Source organism: Phocoena phocoena, chromosome 10 (assembly GCF_963924675.1).
Source record: "Phocoena phocoena chromosome 10, mPhoPho1.1, whole genome shotgun sequence".
Taxonomy (NCBI): domain Eukaryota; kingdom Metazoa; phylum Chordata; class Mammalia; order Artiodactyla; family Phocoenidae; genus Phocoena; species Phocoena phocoena.
The window spans coordinates 53,418,604-53,434,942 of NC_089228.1; the positions used below are offsets into that span (position 1 = coordinate 53,418,604).

A 16,339-nucleotide genomic window follows, 5' to 3' on the forward strand; every position below is an offset into this window, starting at 1 on the left:
CTACCACAATTTAACAAGATAATGGTTATGGGAAAAGCACCTGGTTAATATGAAAGTATTAATAGTTACAACAAAAATAAGTAGGAACTACATTCTGCTCCAGATAAAAAGAAGATAAAATTAGGTGCTGTTAAACTAGTTGGTCAACCAAATGTTTGCCAAGTACAGACAACAAATTCTCAAACTGTGTCCTCATGTCTGATCAAGTCAACTGATAAGGGAGGAAATCACTAAAGTGAAGTGGTGGAGATCATTACCAAAAATGCGACGAAGTTCTAAAAAAGTGCAGTGTACTTTAAAATTCAATAAATACTGTTGAACATCACATACCAACCCTTATAACAACTGGTAAAATTTATAAAATAACTTGAATGACAAACTTAAAAAACAAGTATAACTTTGTGACAATGAGTCACCTTTGGCAGCTAACTAGAGTCTTATGCAATTTAAGTACTAATGTTAAAATTTACAGAAATAACTCACAATCAAACAGAGAAAGTAAACTTTTCACTAAAAAGATTTCAGAAGTGAAGCCAGTACAGAGACATGAGAAAAAGGGATCAGGGAAAGCCAGAATAAATTGGTTTGTGGATACACAACCTGAGAGGAACATTTAAACATTATTAAAGGTTCATGTTACTACTACATGTTAAAACAGTAATCTGAGAGACTCCCAAGATAGTATAACACTAGAATGCTTGTAGAATCAAAGTGCTGGTACTATTAGTAGCTTTGACGGAAAACCACTTTTAAAATTCAAATTTTTCAACAGGAATGGATTATAAAAATAAGAGGCCTAACTGAGATCTTTGAAAGACATGAAAAGAAAAACATAAGTGAGCAAACACGGGATTTTTTTTTTTTTGACTGAAAATTCTCTCATTAAGTCACCTGAATTATACTTAAGACATTAGATTTATACTGGCAAATCTCCATTCACAATAAAGGATAGGGACAATTCATTTTTATAAAAGGCTATTTACTACTAGTCAGAATTACCTAACATTATGAACATAAACACATAAACAAAAGCCTACATTAAGTAGGTCTTTAAGACTGAAGAGGTTTATATACCTTTACAGTATATGAATTAAAATTCGAATGTAGAATGTTATTCGTTCTACTAAAGGATGTTTCTGAAATGTGTTTTATACACAGAAAGATGCAAACAAATATTTGTGTGAGTAAAAAAGGGTTATACTCTCCAAGCATATTCTTGAAACTAGAGAAGAAATCAACTTTTAATTTTTTTGCCATATTGAAAAAAAAAAAAACTTATCTGTGAAGCAACCCGATAAGACTTTTCATGATTATAATACTCAATTTTAGTAGAAACTCTTTGGCTCACCTGATGCAGATTTCTAATCTTCCTTCAAAATTAGGAAAAATATCAATCATCTCATCATTCAGTTGTGAATTTTTCTGCAATCCTTAATTTAAGCCTCAATGTTACTACTAAACATTATGCAGCCTTCTGTTTATAAAAATTATACTCTCCAGAAATATTATTCACAATTTTTGTTACCCATAATGTTTGGTCAACCATGCACTTCTGCTCTTGTAAACTGAAAAAACACAACTTTCTCTTTTTACATGTTCAGCAAAACATTAGCAGTTTTCATTTTCTGGTTTCAATTTCATTTTTATCTAATTTGCTTATGTGTTTCAAAGCTAAGACTAAGAAAACTCTGTCTAGTTCATAAGCGTCACAGTAATTTATTTTCTTCTGTGATTCCAAGTAACACAGAAGTTGTTTTTTTAAAAAAAATCAAACCTCTAAAATGGAAAGGAAACGTTTCATGGAAGCATGTCACAGCTGTTAACTGTCTACCTAAATTGGATTCTCCAGAAGTGGACCCCTCTGGTGTTCAACAGATGATGCACTACCAATTTTTCTATCTGTAACAGAACTTCAATTGGTATTTTAATATATGGGTAACTCACTCCCCCAAATATTTATTATCCATATATTTAGTAACTCTCAAGAAGACTCTCTCTCTGTACTTCCAATGACAAAATACCCTCAAGTTTAGCTGGGCCTAATTATAAGGAAGTAAGATGAACTCAAGGGTGATGGGTCAAGAAGATGAATTAAGTCAGTTTAAAAGGCATAGACTAGGGCTAAAACAAAAAACAAAGAAAACTTAACCCAGGTTGGTCAAGTTGGAAAAAAAATAAATAAAGCACTCTTCCTATCTAAATAATTCACAGACCAGTCAATTAAGTTAGCTAAATTAGCTAGTGCTCTTTATGTGGTAATTTCCTAAAACATTCTGGTCAGTCCCTGATACCATGTGAAACTTCAGTATTACAATCCAGGGCTCCCCATCACTATGGTACTGTTTGTTCTCTAATCCACAAACCTTCCTGCAAAGACCAATGAAGGAACTAATGCAACGCTTTCGGATATTGTGCATAACATACTGAGGGTGACAGTTTGGCTCACAGAGTAATGAGCCTGCTCTAAAAAGTAGCCCAAGATAATTGTGGACCGGTGAGGTGCAGAGTGCACTTAAAGGCTTGAAAATAAAGCCACTCTTGAAAATATCTAACATTAAATAAGCGTCCCTAGCTTTCAGATCACTTTTAGGGTTCTTATTTCCTCTCCTCCAACACCTCACTCCTTCGCTTTTGCCCTTCCCGTCTGAGAGCCAAGAGAAACACGATAAAAGCGTGCAACCGCGAGGCTGCGCCGACGAGACTCCTGCACATCTGGACTCACCTCCAACTGCAACAGGGCACCCCCTGAGCGAGCCCATCCCAACCGGCCGAAAACGCGCGCGAGAAGCTGAGTGCAGGCGAGAGCCGCGGGCGGGGAGGCGGGTAGTCCGCCGCCCGGCGCGGCGGGTCGGGCTCCGCGGGCCGAGGCGGCTACGAAGAAAAGCGTTCGCCCTCCTGGGAGTCTGCAGACTCGCCCGACCCGAGTCAAGGTCCCGCTTGGGCCCCGACGCCCCGCCTCGAGCGGCGCGGGGGAAACTTCGCTTGCAGGCGGGGGCGCGCCCGAGCTCGGGACCAGTGGCGGGTCCGGGCAGAGCGCGGGGGGGTGGGGGGGGAGGGAGGCGCCGGTCCCGGTCCCGGGCCCGCGGCGGGGGAGGGGCGGCGGGCACTTACCACGGGTCGAACTCGTGGATGATGCTTTCGAAGCGGATGACGGCGAAGAGGCGCGAGCTGAAGCCAGCGAGCCAGGCCAGGAAGAGGATGGTGAAGGAGAGCAGCGACTGCCAGCCGGCCGGCTGCGACAGCCCCCCGGACAGCCCCGCGGGGGCCGGCTTCGGTGCCGCGCCGCCCGCCGCCTTGTGCGCGCACTGGGCCCCGGGCCCGTGGTGGCCGTGCCGGCTGTTCCCCAGGGCCATGAGGCCGCTCCACGGGGATGAGTTGAGGGACGACTTGTGCTTGCTCTCCGGGGCCGAGGGCTCCGCCATGTTGTGCCCCGGCGGCGGGTCTCGCTCCGCGCCGCCGCCGCCGCCGCCGCCGCCTCCTGGTCCGAGGGGTGCTGGGCGGGGACCCGGAGGAGGAGGAGGAGGAGGAGGAAGAAAGAGGAGAAGGAGGGAAGAGAGCCGCGCGCGCCTGCCCTTAGCGCCGCGAGGCCGGGGGACGGGGGGTGGAGGCGGCAGCGGGGAGTCTCCGCTTCAGCAGCGGCCGCGACCGCCGCTCTCTCAACTCGGATGGCCCCTGCGCCCCTCTAGCCATCCGTCTTCCCAGTGCAGTTGCGGCAGCGGCGAAAGCCGACGGGACGAGGGCGCCAGAGAAAGAGCAGGAGCAGACGGAGGCGGCACCACGGCTCGGAGCAGCAATGACATTCCCCCCACACCCGCCGCCCGCCCCGCCGTGAGAAGCAGGAGGAGGAGTCCCCCGGAGTCCGGGCGGAGCTCAGGCTACCTCTAACTCCGCCCCCGACCCAACAGGAACTGGCCCCTACGCCTGTCACAATGCGACAGGTCCGTTAGGGGGCGGGCCCAGAACCGCGGTGCCGGCCAATGGGAGCGCGAGCTGGGGCGGGGCTTGGCCCCCACCGTTCTCCCCTCCCCCTCCCGGCCTCGCGCTCGTTCGCCCGGAGCGGCCTGGCTGCGCGGTTACTGTTTCATTGTCAGTTGAAAGACGCAGTTTCTCGCGCCTGTATTGGCGGCCAGGAGGGGCGCTAGGCGACTCCGCGCGTTGCTTTGAGCTGAGCCGGGCCAAGGGGGCGGGAGGTGGTCGAGGACAGACGGGCGGCCTCCTTAAGAACCGGTTTAGGGAACGCAGGGAGCGCCGCGCCGACTGGCCGGGCGCTCGCGGGCGCTCCGAGGTCGTGACTTTTAACCCGCTTTGCGCGGAGCGCCCATCACGTGACCGGGCGCGCGGGCGCGCAGGCGCGCAGTACTAGTGCCCCGCGCGTGGGTCTGGCGCGTAGGGATCTGCCGCCTGGGGCTCCCCGCTCCCGGCGCAGCGAATCACCAGCCAGCGGCCGCGCCACGACCAGCCCAGCGAGCTGCGCCAGGCGGCCTGCCTCCGAAGTCCCGGGCGAGGGCACGTTTGCCGGCGCTGGGAACTGGTCGGAGCCGGCAAACAAGCCCCTAGCTCGGGAAGGACCTCGTGGGACAAGCGAAGTGCGAGCTTCTCCGGCTTTTTTCGCTTCTTGTATTTTCCTGATTGCAAAGATAACGTTTGTTCACTGGAAATGTGGGGAAATGTAGGAAATTGTTAACAGTTGCATACATTCCGTCAGACGAGTGAAACTTTCTGTGGACTTTAAGCTGTTACCCAATCCTCTCTTCGTTAGGTGATAGCGAACTGCAGATCCCTGTACACGAATTTTTGCACGTCTAGTTTGTATTTTTACACCTTTCTCCCCCTTTACCCAGTCCCCTGCCCCCCAAAAGAAAGTGCTACCCGGTAAACTAAACTCAAAGCAAAATGAGTTTAAATATAAGTGGAGTAATCAACTTTATTTCAATAAAAATTTATATATAATATATAGAGACTAGAAGTGCTCTGATACAAGCCCCAGGAAAGGCACGGAGCTTTCAGTATGATCAACACTCCGTAAATACTTGATTAACTTTTCATGTAAATTAATATTTACGTAAAATTGTCCATTTTGTTAGGTAAATAACATCTGAACTTAAAAGCGTGTATTCGCGTAATATTATAAAGGCATTCAATTATTAAGTCATTAAAAAATTTAGTAAAGAAAATGTAAACACATCTAGAAGTTGTGTTTAAATAGTAGGTCTTTTCAAAATGTTAGCTAAATGAATAAGTAGCCTTAGTTAGCGGCTGCTCTTTGAAACAACTGGACCCAGCTACATACTCAACCTGCTAGGTGATTAACTTTTCTCTCATTTCCTTACAAAAATAAATAATCTCATTAAGGAAAGGATGAAAAGGTTTCCAGAAATAGACTTTCCCACTAATGATTTAATAGCCGACATTTATTGAACATCTAAATTTTAATGAGAATTATGATAGAATATTAACTGAGTCCTGTTGTACCAGAATTCCAGGTGACTTGCTCTATGTCAGAGCCCAAACCTTCTAGGCTAAAATGCCAGCATTTAGAGAACTTGTGCCCGTGTTCCATGAACCAAAGTTCTATCAGCCTAAAATAAATCTTATTTTGTATTTTTATTTGGATATCTCTCTTTTATTGCCTTTTGTGTAGATACTGCCTATTAAGTTGTACGTTATCTTCTTTTGCTTCCTTTTTGGTTGTTTAATGGCCAGAGCCCTGGTCTGAAAAGTGACAAAGCTTGGTTCTAGTCCCACTGTTTTGCTTACTAGCCGTGTAACATTGGACAAGTCACCTGCATGGGTTACCATTTCTACTCTTCGAGTCAATTGTTAATATCAAATTAGATCGCTTATCTGGAAATATTTTGAAAATTTGTTAAGGTACATATGCAAATACAGAGTAGCCGTGAGGGTAAAAGCAGCAGGGAAAACTCCTGTTATTCTTTTCTTTCCCCCCCCATTTAACATCTTTTTTGGAGTATAATTGCTTCACAATGGTGTGTTAGTTTCTGCTTTATAACAAAGTGAATCAGTTATACATATACATATGTTCCCATATCTCTTCCCTCTTGCATCTCCCTCCCTCCCACCCTCCCTATCCCACCCCTCTAGGTGGTCACAAAGCACTGAGCTGATCTCCCTGTGCTATGCGGCTGCTTCCCACTAGCTCCTATTTTACATTTGGTAGTGTATATATGTCCATGCCACTCTCTCACTTCTTCCCAGCTTACCCTTCCCACTCCTCGCGTCCTCAAGTCCATTCTCTACATCTGCGCGTCCTCAAGTCCATTCTCTACGTCCTGCCCTTAGGTTCTTCAGAACCATTTTTTTCTTTAGATTCCATATATATATGTTAGCATATGGTATTTGTTTTTCTCTTTCTGACTTACTTCACTCTGTATGACAGACTCAAGTCCAACCACCTCACTACAAATAACTCAATTTGGTTTCTTTTTATGGTTGACTAATATTCCATTGTATATATCTGCTACATCTTCTTTATCCATTCATCTGTTGATGGACACTTAGGTTGCTTCCATGTCCTGGCTATTGTAAATAGAGCTGCAATGAACATTGTGGTACATGACTCTTTTTGAATTATGGTTTTATCAGGGTATATGCCCAGTAGTGGGATTGCTGGGTCGTATGGTAGTTCTATTTTTAGTTTTTTAAGGAAACTCCATACTGTTTTCCATAGCGGCTCTATCAATTTACATTCCCACCAACAGTGCAAGAGGGTTCCCTTTTCTCCACACCCTCTCCAGCATTTATTGTTTGTAGATTTTTTGATGATGGCCATTCTGACCGGTGTGAGGTGATACCTCATTGTAGTTTTGATTTGCATTTCTCTAATGATTAATGATGTGGAGCATTATTTCATGTGTTTGTTGGCAATCTGTATATCTACTTTGGAGAAATGTCTATTTAGTTCTTCTGCCCATTTTTGGATTGGGTTGTTTGTATTTTTGATACTGAGCTACATGAGCTGCTTGTAAATTTTGGAGATTAATCCTTTGTCCGTTGCTTCATTTGCAAATATTTTCTCCCATTCTGAGGGTTGTCTTGTTTATGGTTGCCTTTGCTGTGCAAAAGCTTTTAAGTTTCATTAGGTCCCATTTCCTTATTTCCATTTCTCTAGAAGGTGGGTCAAAAAGGATCTTGCTGTGATGCACATATGGTCACCTTATCTTTGATAAAGGAGGCAAGAATATACAGTGGAGAAAAGACAGCCTTCAATAAGTGGTGCTGGGAAAATGGACAGCTACATGTAAAAGAATGAAATTAGAACACTCCCTAACACCATACACAAAATAAACTCAAAATGGATTAAAGACCTAAATTTAAGGCCAGACACTATTAAACTGTAAGAGGAAAACATAGGCAGAACACTCCATGACATAAATCCTGTTATTCTTTTTTTTTTTTTTTTTTTTTTTTGCAGTACCCGGGCCTCTCACTGCTGTGGCCTCTCCCGTTGCGGAGCACAGGCTCCGGACGCTCAGGCTCAACGGCCATGGCTCACGGGCCCAGCCGCTCCGCGGCATGTGGGATCTTCCCAGACTGGGGCACGAACCCGTGTCCCCCGCATCGGCAGGTGGACTCTCAACCACTGCGCCACCGGGGAAGCCCAATCCTGTTATTCTTGATCTTCACTCACTCACTCACTCGCGGATTCATTCAAGTATTCATTGAGCTCCTCCTTTATGCCAGGCTCTATGTGGATCATGGGATGCAGGAGAGAACATGAGGGATGTGGTTCCAGCCCTAGGGAGGTGGACATTGAACCATCACATTACTAAGTACCAAAAATGGAATGTGGCAAATACAATGGAAGGGAGATACACAGGGGATTGATCTTCAGAAGAGGAGAACATTACCCTTAGCAAGCAGCACTAGGGCTGAGGACTGGGGGTGAGAATGAATGGACCAGGGGAAGAAGAATGGAAAGAATTATCCAGACAGAGAAGCACATGCAAAGGCCCTGCAGTGGGGCTGGGTAGGCAAGTACAAGGAACCCAGAAAAGGGCCAGTATGGCTGCAACACGGTTAGTGGAACAATATGGGATAGGAGTTGAAGAAATGGCCAGATAGTGTGGATCATGTTAAGAGGTGTCTTTTGTTTTGTTGTAACTGCAGAGTAATACGCAACCATGAAGGGCTTTAAGCAGGATGTGGTGTGTGTGATATGGCGTGAGAGATGATCATTGTGCGGTTTGAAAAGATTACTGGTGTGCAATGTGGAAAGCACCTCGGAGAGGGGACCAGTGAGAGATCTCATCAGTCTATGAGGGCCAATATCTGAGATTTCCGAGGTTCCTTCCGTGAGGAATGCATTATTGAAGAACTACTAAGGAACCCATAGACATAAATTGCAACACGGTTCATTCTCAGTTTCCAGCTCACCAACATAGAAAAAATGGTTTCCAGTTTGTGCATGAAGCTTGGGTGTACTGTTTTGCCTCTCTGCACTTAACTTCTTGATCCTGCTAGGTGCTTATAATGTCCTCACTGAGTTCAAATCTCCGAGGGGTTAGACAGTCAAACACAAGTGGTACAGCGTGATGAGTGGAGTGGTGAAATAACAGGAGCAAAGCAGAAATTCGCCAAGACACACCAGGCAGAGGGATGCAGGGATTCCAAGCAGAAACAAGGAAGTCCTTGGAAGTCATACTCAAAATTCAGTATTAATGAAGGTGCGTTGGAAGATGAGGCTGAAAGGGAGATAAGAACCACATTATCAATGATTTGTCTGCCTGGTTAAGGAGTTGAGATATTAACCTTTAAGCAGCTGGGAGTCACTGAAGCATTTAGAACAACAATAAAACCATCGGACTTGGTTAACGGAAAAAAATGTTTGACAGCAGCGTGGAGAGTATACAGGAAAGGATGAGAGTAGAAGGGTGGGGTCCAGAGAGGAAGTGCTAGATTGGAGAGGTATCAAGGGAGCAGAATCCAAAAATTGATGGTGGAAGTCAGGGTTAGGATGAGCCTGGGGTGGGAGGTGGTGTCACACAAATGGGGAGCACAGGACAAGGCACAGGTTTGGAGGGAAGATGATCAGATCAGCTTTGAACATGTCATGTTTTAAGTCTCTTTAGGATACGCAAGAGGTGTCTAACATAGAGACACATAGATAAAGAGATCCGATGCTCAAGAGGTAAACGTTTTTCTGGGGATAAAGGTTGAGGACTTCTTGGCCGTGGATGAAATTTTGGTGGAACCTAATTTAGAGAGAATGATAGAAGGGTTGAAGACAGAATCCTAAGGAACTCCCAAATTAAGAAGATCGAAAATGAGCCTATAAGGGAGGCGAGACAGGAGCCAAAGAGATGGAAGAACCAGCAGAGAGGGTGATGTCCCAGCAGCTAAGTGCAGAAAGGGGCAGAAAACGAGGCTAGCAGTGGCACAGAGTGGAGAGAAGTGCAGTGTGACACTGCTGGAAAGTGTGCCGAGTTTGGCAACCAGGAGTTGGCCAGTTCCTTTCGCAAGGCCGGTGTAGGGAAGCAGCAAGGAGCAGAAACCAGATGGCAGCGGGTGAGGGGGGATCGGAAGCAAAGGACGCAGAGGCATGGAGTGTAAACCACCCTTTTTAGAAGTCTGGCTTAGGAAGCACACAGAGGATCAAGTCAGGTTAAGAAAAGACAAAATGACTGATCCTCAGGGCCTGGCATTTCCTCTGTGGTCAAGAAAGACCTAAGTGATGATTCTGTGTCTCGGGAGTGGCACAGGTCTTAGAGGAGTTTTCATCCTTCCTAGAGGAACAGAAATGGCATGACACACATTCTTGTACTAAACACACCACAGGAGGAGGTGGCCAGAGCCTGGTATTTAATTGGCATCTATAAATATTTGGTGACTGAGGGACTTCACTCTTACATCATCCCCTTCTGATAAGCATCAGTCAGAGTACCTGTCTGGTGACCTGCAGCCCCAGAGGGGAGAGGGAAGCAGAGAGGGAGAAATGTGGGAGAAAAGTGATGAGGTTGTGAGCTCCTAGCTGGGCTGCCTAGAAGCAGTGTTACGTGGTGGTTTAGAGAGCACAGGCTCTGGAGACATCCTGCCAAAGATCAAATCCCAGCTCGACTTCTGAGTCACGTGGCCTATGGCAAGTTTCTTCACCCTTCTGTGCCTTGGTCTCCTCATCTGTAAAGCATGGATAAGGATTGCACCTTCCTTTTAAGGGCCTAATGAGGAATAAAGGAAACAATCCAGGAGAACTTGGACCAACACCTAGCACAAAGGAAGCATGAAATCCATGTTGGTTTTTGACACTATTACTGGGACTATTTTTATATCTAGAACAATGACAGATGGGCTGTGAGACTTACCTCTGTGGATCTCCTTAAAATAATCCCCCATGACCTGAGCCCATCTCAACCCTTCTCTGTTTCTTTAAACTAGGAAGTACCTGCCTCAAATCAACCACCACCTAGGAATGCTGTTTCACTGAAATACCTGCTAGATAAACTAGTGGGGAGCTAAGGTGGCAAGAAAACCTCAGAGGGCAAGTGTGGTAGGCAGCTTCTAGTGATCCTTGATTTCTGGTGTTCATACCCTGTGAATCTCCTCCATCGGGTATGGGCTGGATGGAGTGACTACTTCTAAGCAACAGAATATAGCAACAGTGATGGGCTGTTGCTTCCAAAATTAGGTTACTAAAAACTAGTCTCTTCTTCTCCTCCCCCGCTTCTTCCCCCCTCCCCCTCCCCCTCCCCTTTTCTCCTCCTTCTTTCCCCTCTCAGGAAAGCAAACAATAGTACTGTGAGTAGCCCCGCAAAGGGGCCCCACATAGCATGGAACTATTGTCTCTGGCCAGCAGCCTGCAAGTACCTGAGGCTGTGAACAGCCACAAGAGTTTGATTAGCAGCAGATACTTCCACAGCCCAGCCTTGAGATGGATGTACCCCCAGATGACACCTTGACTGCAGCCTAATGAGATACCCTGAGCCAGAAGACTCAGCTAAGCTGTACCCAGGTTCCCGGCCCACAGGAACTGTGAGAAAATACATGTTTATTATTTTAAGCCTTGTGTAATTTGTTACACAGCTATGGATAACTAATACAGGGGAATGATAATGTTATCAGCAATCTTTTGCATAATCTTCCTAAGAATGTACCTAAATAACCTGCAAAGATGAAAAGAAACAACCCTACTGTCACCACTTAACCACCCAAAGAATATTCTAAGGCACACTCATCCCATAAGATACTTTGGGAGAAAAAAAAAGTTTTCCCGGTCAAAATAACCAACATGCTTTATTTCCCCCTTGGAAATTTATGATAAACGTTGCCATACTCAATGCTCTGGAAAGTTCTGCAGTAACTCAATTTTACCTCTGCACTGCCCACGCCTATTTGACCTGTTTCCTCATAACATCTTTTAACAGGCTATGAAACATCCAGTCTTCAGACATAGTTTGGAAAACACTGCATGAGATTAAAGTTGACACTTCAACCTCAGCTCTAGAACTACAAGCACCTTTCGTATGGAAGAGCCCTGGACGGGCAGCTGAGAGTTGCATTCTGGGTCAGGTCTTACCAGTAAGTCAAGTGACCTTAGGCAGGTCACTGAAGTTGCCCACAGGCACCTGTCAAATAACTAGAGCATCAGCATGTTTAACTCACCACAGCCCTGCAGGGTTGGTTTTCATTCTCTTGACTGCTGTCTCACTATCATAAGATAGCTGCTGAAGCTCCAGACATCACATCAGCATTTGAGGCAGAATGTCAGGGGAAGAGGAAGTGTCAATCATGTATGTCTCCCTTTTTTAGGAAAACAAAAATTCCCCAGAAATTACCTTAACTTACCTTCTCTTAGGTCATTGGCAAGAACCCACTACCACCCCCTCCACCCCTGTGATTACATTGAGTTTCTATCGCCCCAGGGCTCCAGCGTCACTTCTTCAGGCATGTCTGGCTATGCTGATAGCTCAAACAAAAATCCTGGAATTGGGTTTCAGTGGGTCTGATTGGCCTGACTTGGATGAAGTGTCAATTCCTGACCAAACGCCTTGGCTAAGAGGATGAGAAACACTCACTGATATAAACAAATGAGGTGGCTGTGTTCCAATAAAACTTGATTTATCAAAACAGGTGTCAGGTCAGATTTGGTCTGCAGGTTGTAGTTTGCCAACTCCTGAACTAGAGTATTCCTTATCCCTGAAATGATGCAAACTGGAGAGCTTGATTTATTATTATTATTATTACTACTACTACTATTACTGAATGCTTTACAGAGGTAATACAGTTATATGAAGACTCTGCCTCCCTCTCTTTGTCCTGAAGCCAAATTCCTTTCTTTTCTCCCTATAGGTAATCATTTTTATTATTTCCTTTTATATCCTTTCAACATTCTTTATGAAAAGGCAAGCACATATGAACATGTTTTCTTATTTTTCCATTCTTTTTACATGCTCTACACACTTCTCTCTGTCTTGATTATTTTTTCTAAATATTTATCTTCAAGATCTTTCCACATCAGCTCATAGAGAAAATTTTTATTCCTTTTTATGGCTGACTGATATTCCATAGGATGGAAGTATCATATTAATTTAATCAATAATCCATTGGTGAGTGTTTGAGCTGTTTCCAATCTTGTGCTACTACAAACAAAGATACAATGAATAGACTTATAAGGAAGCAATTTTTCCCAAGTGCAAGTGTGTGGGTTGGAGAAATTACCATACATGAAACTTGGTATGAGTTTATTTGTAATTTCAATAGATAAATTGTCCTATATGGGCTTTTATCTATTGCCTTACCACAGTGTGTGAGAGACCCATTTCACAGGGCTCACCAACAATGTACGTTAAGAAACGGTTGGTTTTTTGCCAACAAATGAGATACAAACTCATAGTTTTAATTTGCATTTCCCTTATGAGTAAGGCTGAGGGTACTTGATTTTATATTTAAGGCAATCTTTTCACATCCTCAATGAGGCAGAATTGCCATCACTGATTGTGTACCTTTAAGCATACTTATTGGGGTAGTAGCTCCAATATTATGGAGACCATTAACAGGTATAGTTTTATTTGCTGGTTGCTCAGAAAACGAGGCCATCTACAGTGAATTCATGCAAATCTGTTCCTAAACCACCCCCGCCCCAAACTCTTCTACTGTTCAATTTAGCATATCCTCTAGAATATCTATTCTACATCATGTACTTCATGAAAGTACCCCTGAGGTAATGACGGGATTTTTTACGGTGCATTAAGAAATTCAGATAGAATTTTTCTAAAGAACAAGTAACTGTTTGCAAATGCCTCCCCTGAAAGAAAGATGGTTGTTTCATTTTGTTTTAAGGTCAGGAAGTTTTGTGCTTTCCTGATATGTAGCTAACTGTCCACCTCTTCCTGAGAGTCTTATAGGAGCAGATGAGTAAATAGTTTACTTTAGTAAAAAATATTTTCTTTTAATGTATTTCAGGTAAAATCACAGTGATCTGATCACCAATCCTTATACACTGGGGATTTTTTTTTTTTTACATATTGTAAAATGATCACAGAATCAATAACTGCATTATATTTGTAAGACAATGTATTATATTCTTATATAAAGTAAGTCAGAGTGATGTTCAAAGAAGTTTATAAAATATGAAGTTGCTGTTATTTCACCCTACAGGTGTCCGGAAAACAGGAAAAATTGACATAAGGACTTTTTCTTGCTTAACCAGAGAATTTAATACATATTGAGCTGCAGAGTTCATGTATTCATTTTTTTTTAAGTCTCCCCACTTCTTTCTATTGTAAATTGTTCATATCTCAAACATTTAATTTTAAAATTAGGTACAATAAATATTATGCTGAAGAAATGTCTTCCACTTAATAACTACACAAAACAAACTCATTTACCAAGGAGTTAGAGATTTTGTTGGTTATTAAATTAGTGACATAATGAAGAATGGAAGGCACATTAGCTGGAAGTTATAAAATTGAAAACTACATTATAATTTGTATAACAAAAACAAAATTAAAAGGAGCTTAAGGGATATATTAATTGTAAAAATATTCTGAACATCTAAAGCATTATAAATGCATTTACGATTGGGATGTTCATTTCATTTCTGATAATGTGGGTTTCTTAGGCTCTTTCAAGTTTTCAAAGAACAGAGATGTATTCGGGTTCCGGGTAATGGAACTTATTGAAGGGATGCACAGAGGAGTAAAAGAGAGACAGGAAGACTTCTCTGCAGATGCACAGCCAGCCTGCAGAGAAAACAATAAGTTAGTTTGGAATGCACAGCAATTCTAGTGTCTCAACAAAACTCTGCTAGGCCAGTCATATGACCTGTCATCTTCCTTGCACCATGTCCATATGCTGACGCCACTGTTCTGTCTTGGTTTCCATTGTGCTGCCTTTCCTGTATTTACCCTCTAACACACTCACTATTCTTGTTCTCAAAGACACTTACTCATGCTTCCTTATGGCTCCTATTGCTTTGCCCTCTCTTGAACATCTTTCCTTTTTTATTTTTGAATTGTATTTTATTTATTCTTTTACACAGCAGGTTCTTATTAGTTATCCATTTTATACGTATTAGTGTATATATGTCAATCCCAATCTCCCAATTTGTCACAGCACCACAACCACCACCCCCGCCGCTTTCCCCCCTTGGTGTCCATACGTTTGTTCTCTACATCTGTGTCTCAATTTCTGCCCTGCAAACTGGTTCATTTGTACCATTTTTCTAGGTTCCACGTATATGTGTTAACATATGATATTTGTTTTTCTCTTTCTGACTTACTTCACTCTGTATGACAGCCTCTAGATTGATCCATGTCTCTACAAATGACCCAATTTCGTTCCTTTTTATGGCTGAGTAATATTCCACTGTATATATGTACCACATCTTCTTTATCCATTTGTCTGTCGATGGGCATTTAGGTCACTTCCATGACCTGGCTGTTGTAAATAGTGCTGCAATGAAAATTGGGGTGCATGTGTCTTTTTGAATTACGGTTTTCTCTGGGTATATGCCCAGTAGTGAGATTGCTGGGGCATATGGTAATTCTATTTTTAGTTTTTTAAGGAACCTCCATACTGTTCTCCATAGTGGCTGTATCATTTTACATTCCCACCAACAGTGCAAGAGGGTTCCCTTTTCTCCACACCCTCTCCAGCATTTGTTGTTTTCTGATGATGCCCATTCTAACTGGTGTGAGGTGATACCTCATTGCACTTTTGATTCGCGTTTCTCTAATAATTAGTGATTTTGAGCAGATTTTCATGGGCTTCTTGGCCATCCTGTATGTCTTCTTTGGAGAAATGTCTATTTAGGTCTTCTGCCCATTTTTGGATTGGGTTGTTTGTTTTTTTAATATTGAGCTGCATGAGCTGTTTACATATTTTGGAGATTAATACTTTGTCTGTTGATTCATTTGCAAATATTTTCTCCCATTCTGAGGGTTGTCTTTTCGTCTTGTTTGTAGTTTCCTTTGTTTTGCAAAACCTTTGAAGTTTCATTAGGTCCCATTGGTTTATTTTTGTTTTTATTTCCATTACTCTAGGAGGTGGATCAAGAAAGATCTTGCTGTGATTTATGTCAAAGGATGTTCTTCCAATGTTTTCCTCTAAGAGTTTTATAGTGTCCGGTCTTACATTTAGGTCTCGAATCCATTTTGAGTTTATTTTTGTGCATGGTGTTAGAGAGTATTCTAATTGCATTCTTTTACATGTAGCTGTCCAGTTTTCCCAGCACCACTTATTGAAGAGACTGTCTTTTCTCCATTGTATACCCTTGCCTCCTTTGTCATAGATTAGTTGACCATAGGTGTGTGGGTTTATCTCTGGGCTTTCTGCCCTGTTCCATTGATCTATATCTCTGTTTCTGTGTCAGTACAACATTGTCTTGATTACTGTAGCTTTGTAGTATAGTCTGAAGTCAGAGAGTCTGATTCCTCCAGCTCCATTTCTTTCCCTCAAGACTGCTTTGGCTATTCAGGGTCTTTTGTGTCTCCATACAAATTTTAAGATTTTTTCTTCTAATTCTGTAAAAAACGCCGTTGGTAATTTGATAGGGATTGCATTGAATCTGTAAATTGCTTTGGGTAGTATAGTCATTTTCACAATATTGATTCTTCCAATCCAAGAACATGGTATATCTCTCCATCTGTTGGTATCATCTTTAATTTCTTCCATCAGTGTCTTATAGTAGTCTGCATACAGGTCTTTTGTCTCCCTAGCTAGGTTTATTCCTAGGTATTTTATTCTTTCTGTTGCAATGGTAAATGGGAGTGTTTCCTTAATTTCTCTTTCAGATTTTTCATCATTAGTGTATAGGAATGCAAGAGATTTCTGTGCATTAATTTAGTATCCTGCAACTTTACCAGATTCATCGATTAGCTCTACT

General features: G+C 43.0%; 1 protein-coding gene across 1 annotated transcript in view; it reads right to left on the reverse strand.

The window, feature by feature from the left end:
- STT3B (STT3 oligosaccharyltransferase complex catalytic subunit B) overlaps window positions 1-3,805 on the reverse strand; it is a 98,480-nt gene extending 94,675 nt beyond the window's left edge. Inside the window, exon 1 of the mRNA XM_065885001.1 lies at window positions 3,112-3,805. Within this exon, the coding sequence (XP_065741073.1) occupies window positions 3,112-3,422 (311 nt within the window). The 5' untranslated portion in view covers window positions 3,423-3,805. The remainder of the gene's footprint in view (window positions 1-3,111) is intronic.
- Window positions 3,806-16,339: the final 12,534 nt, after the last annotated feature.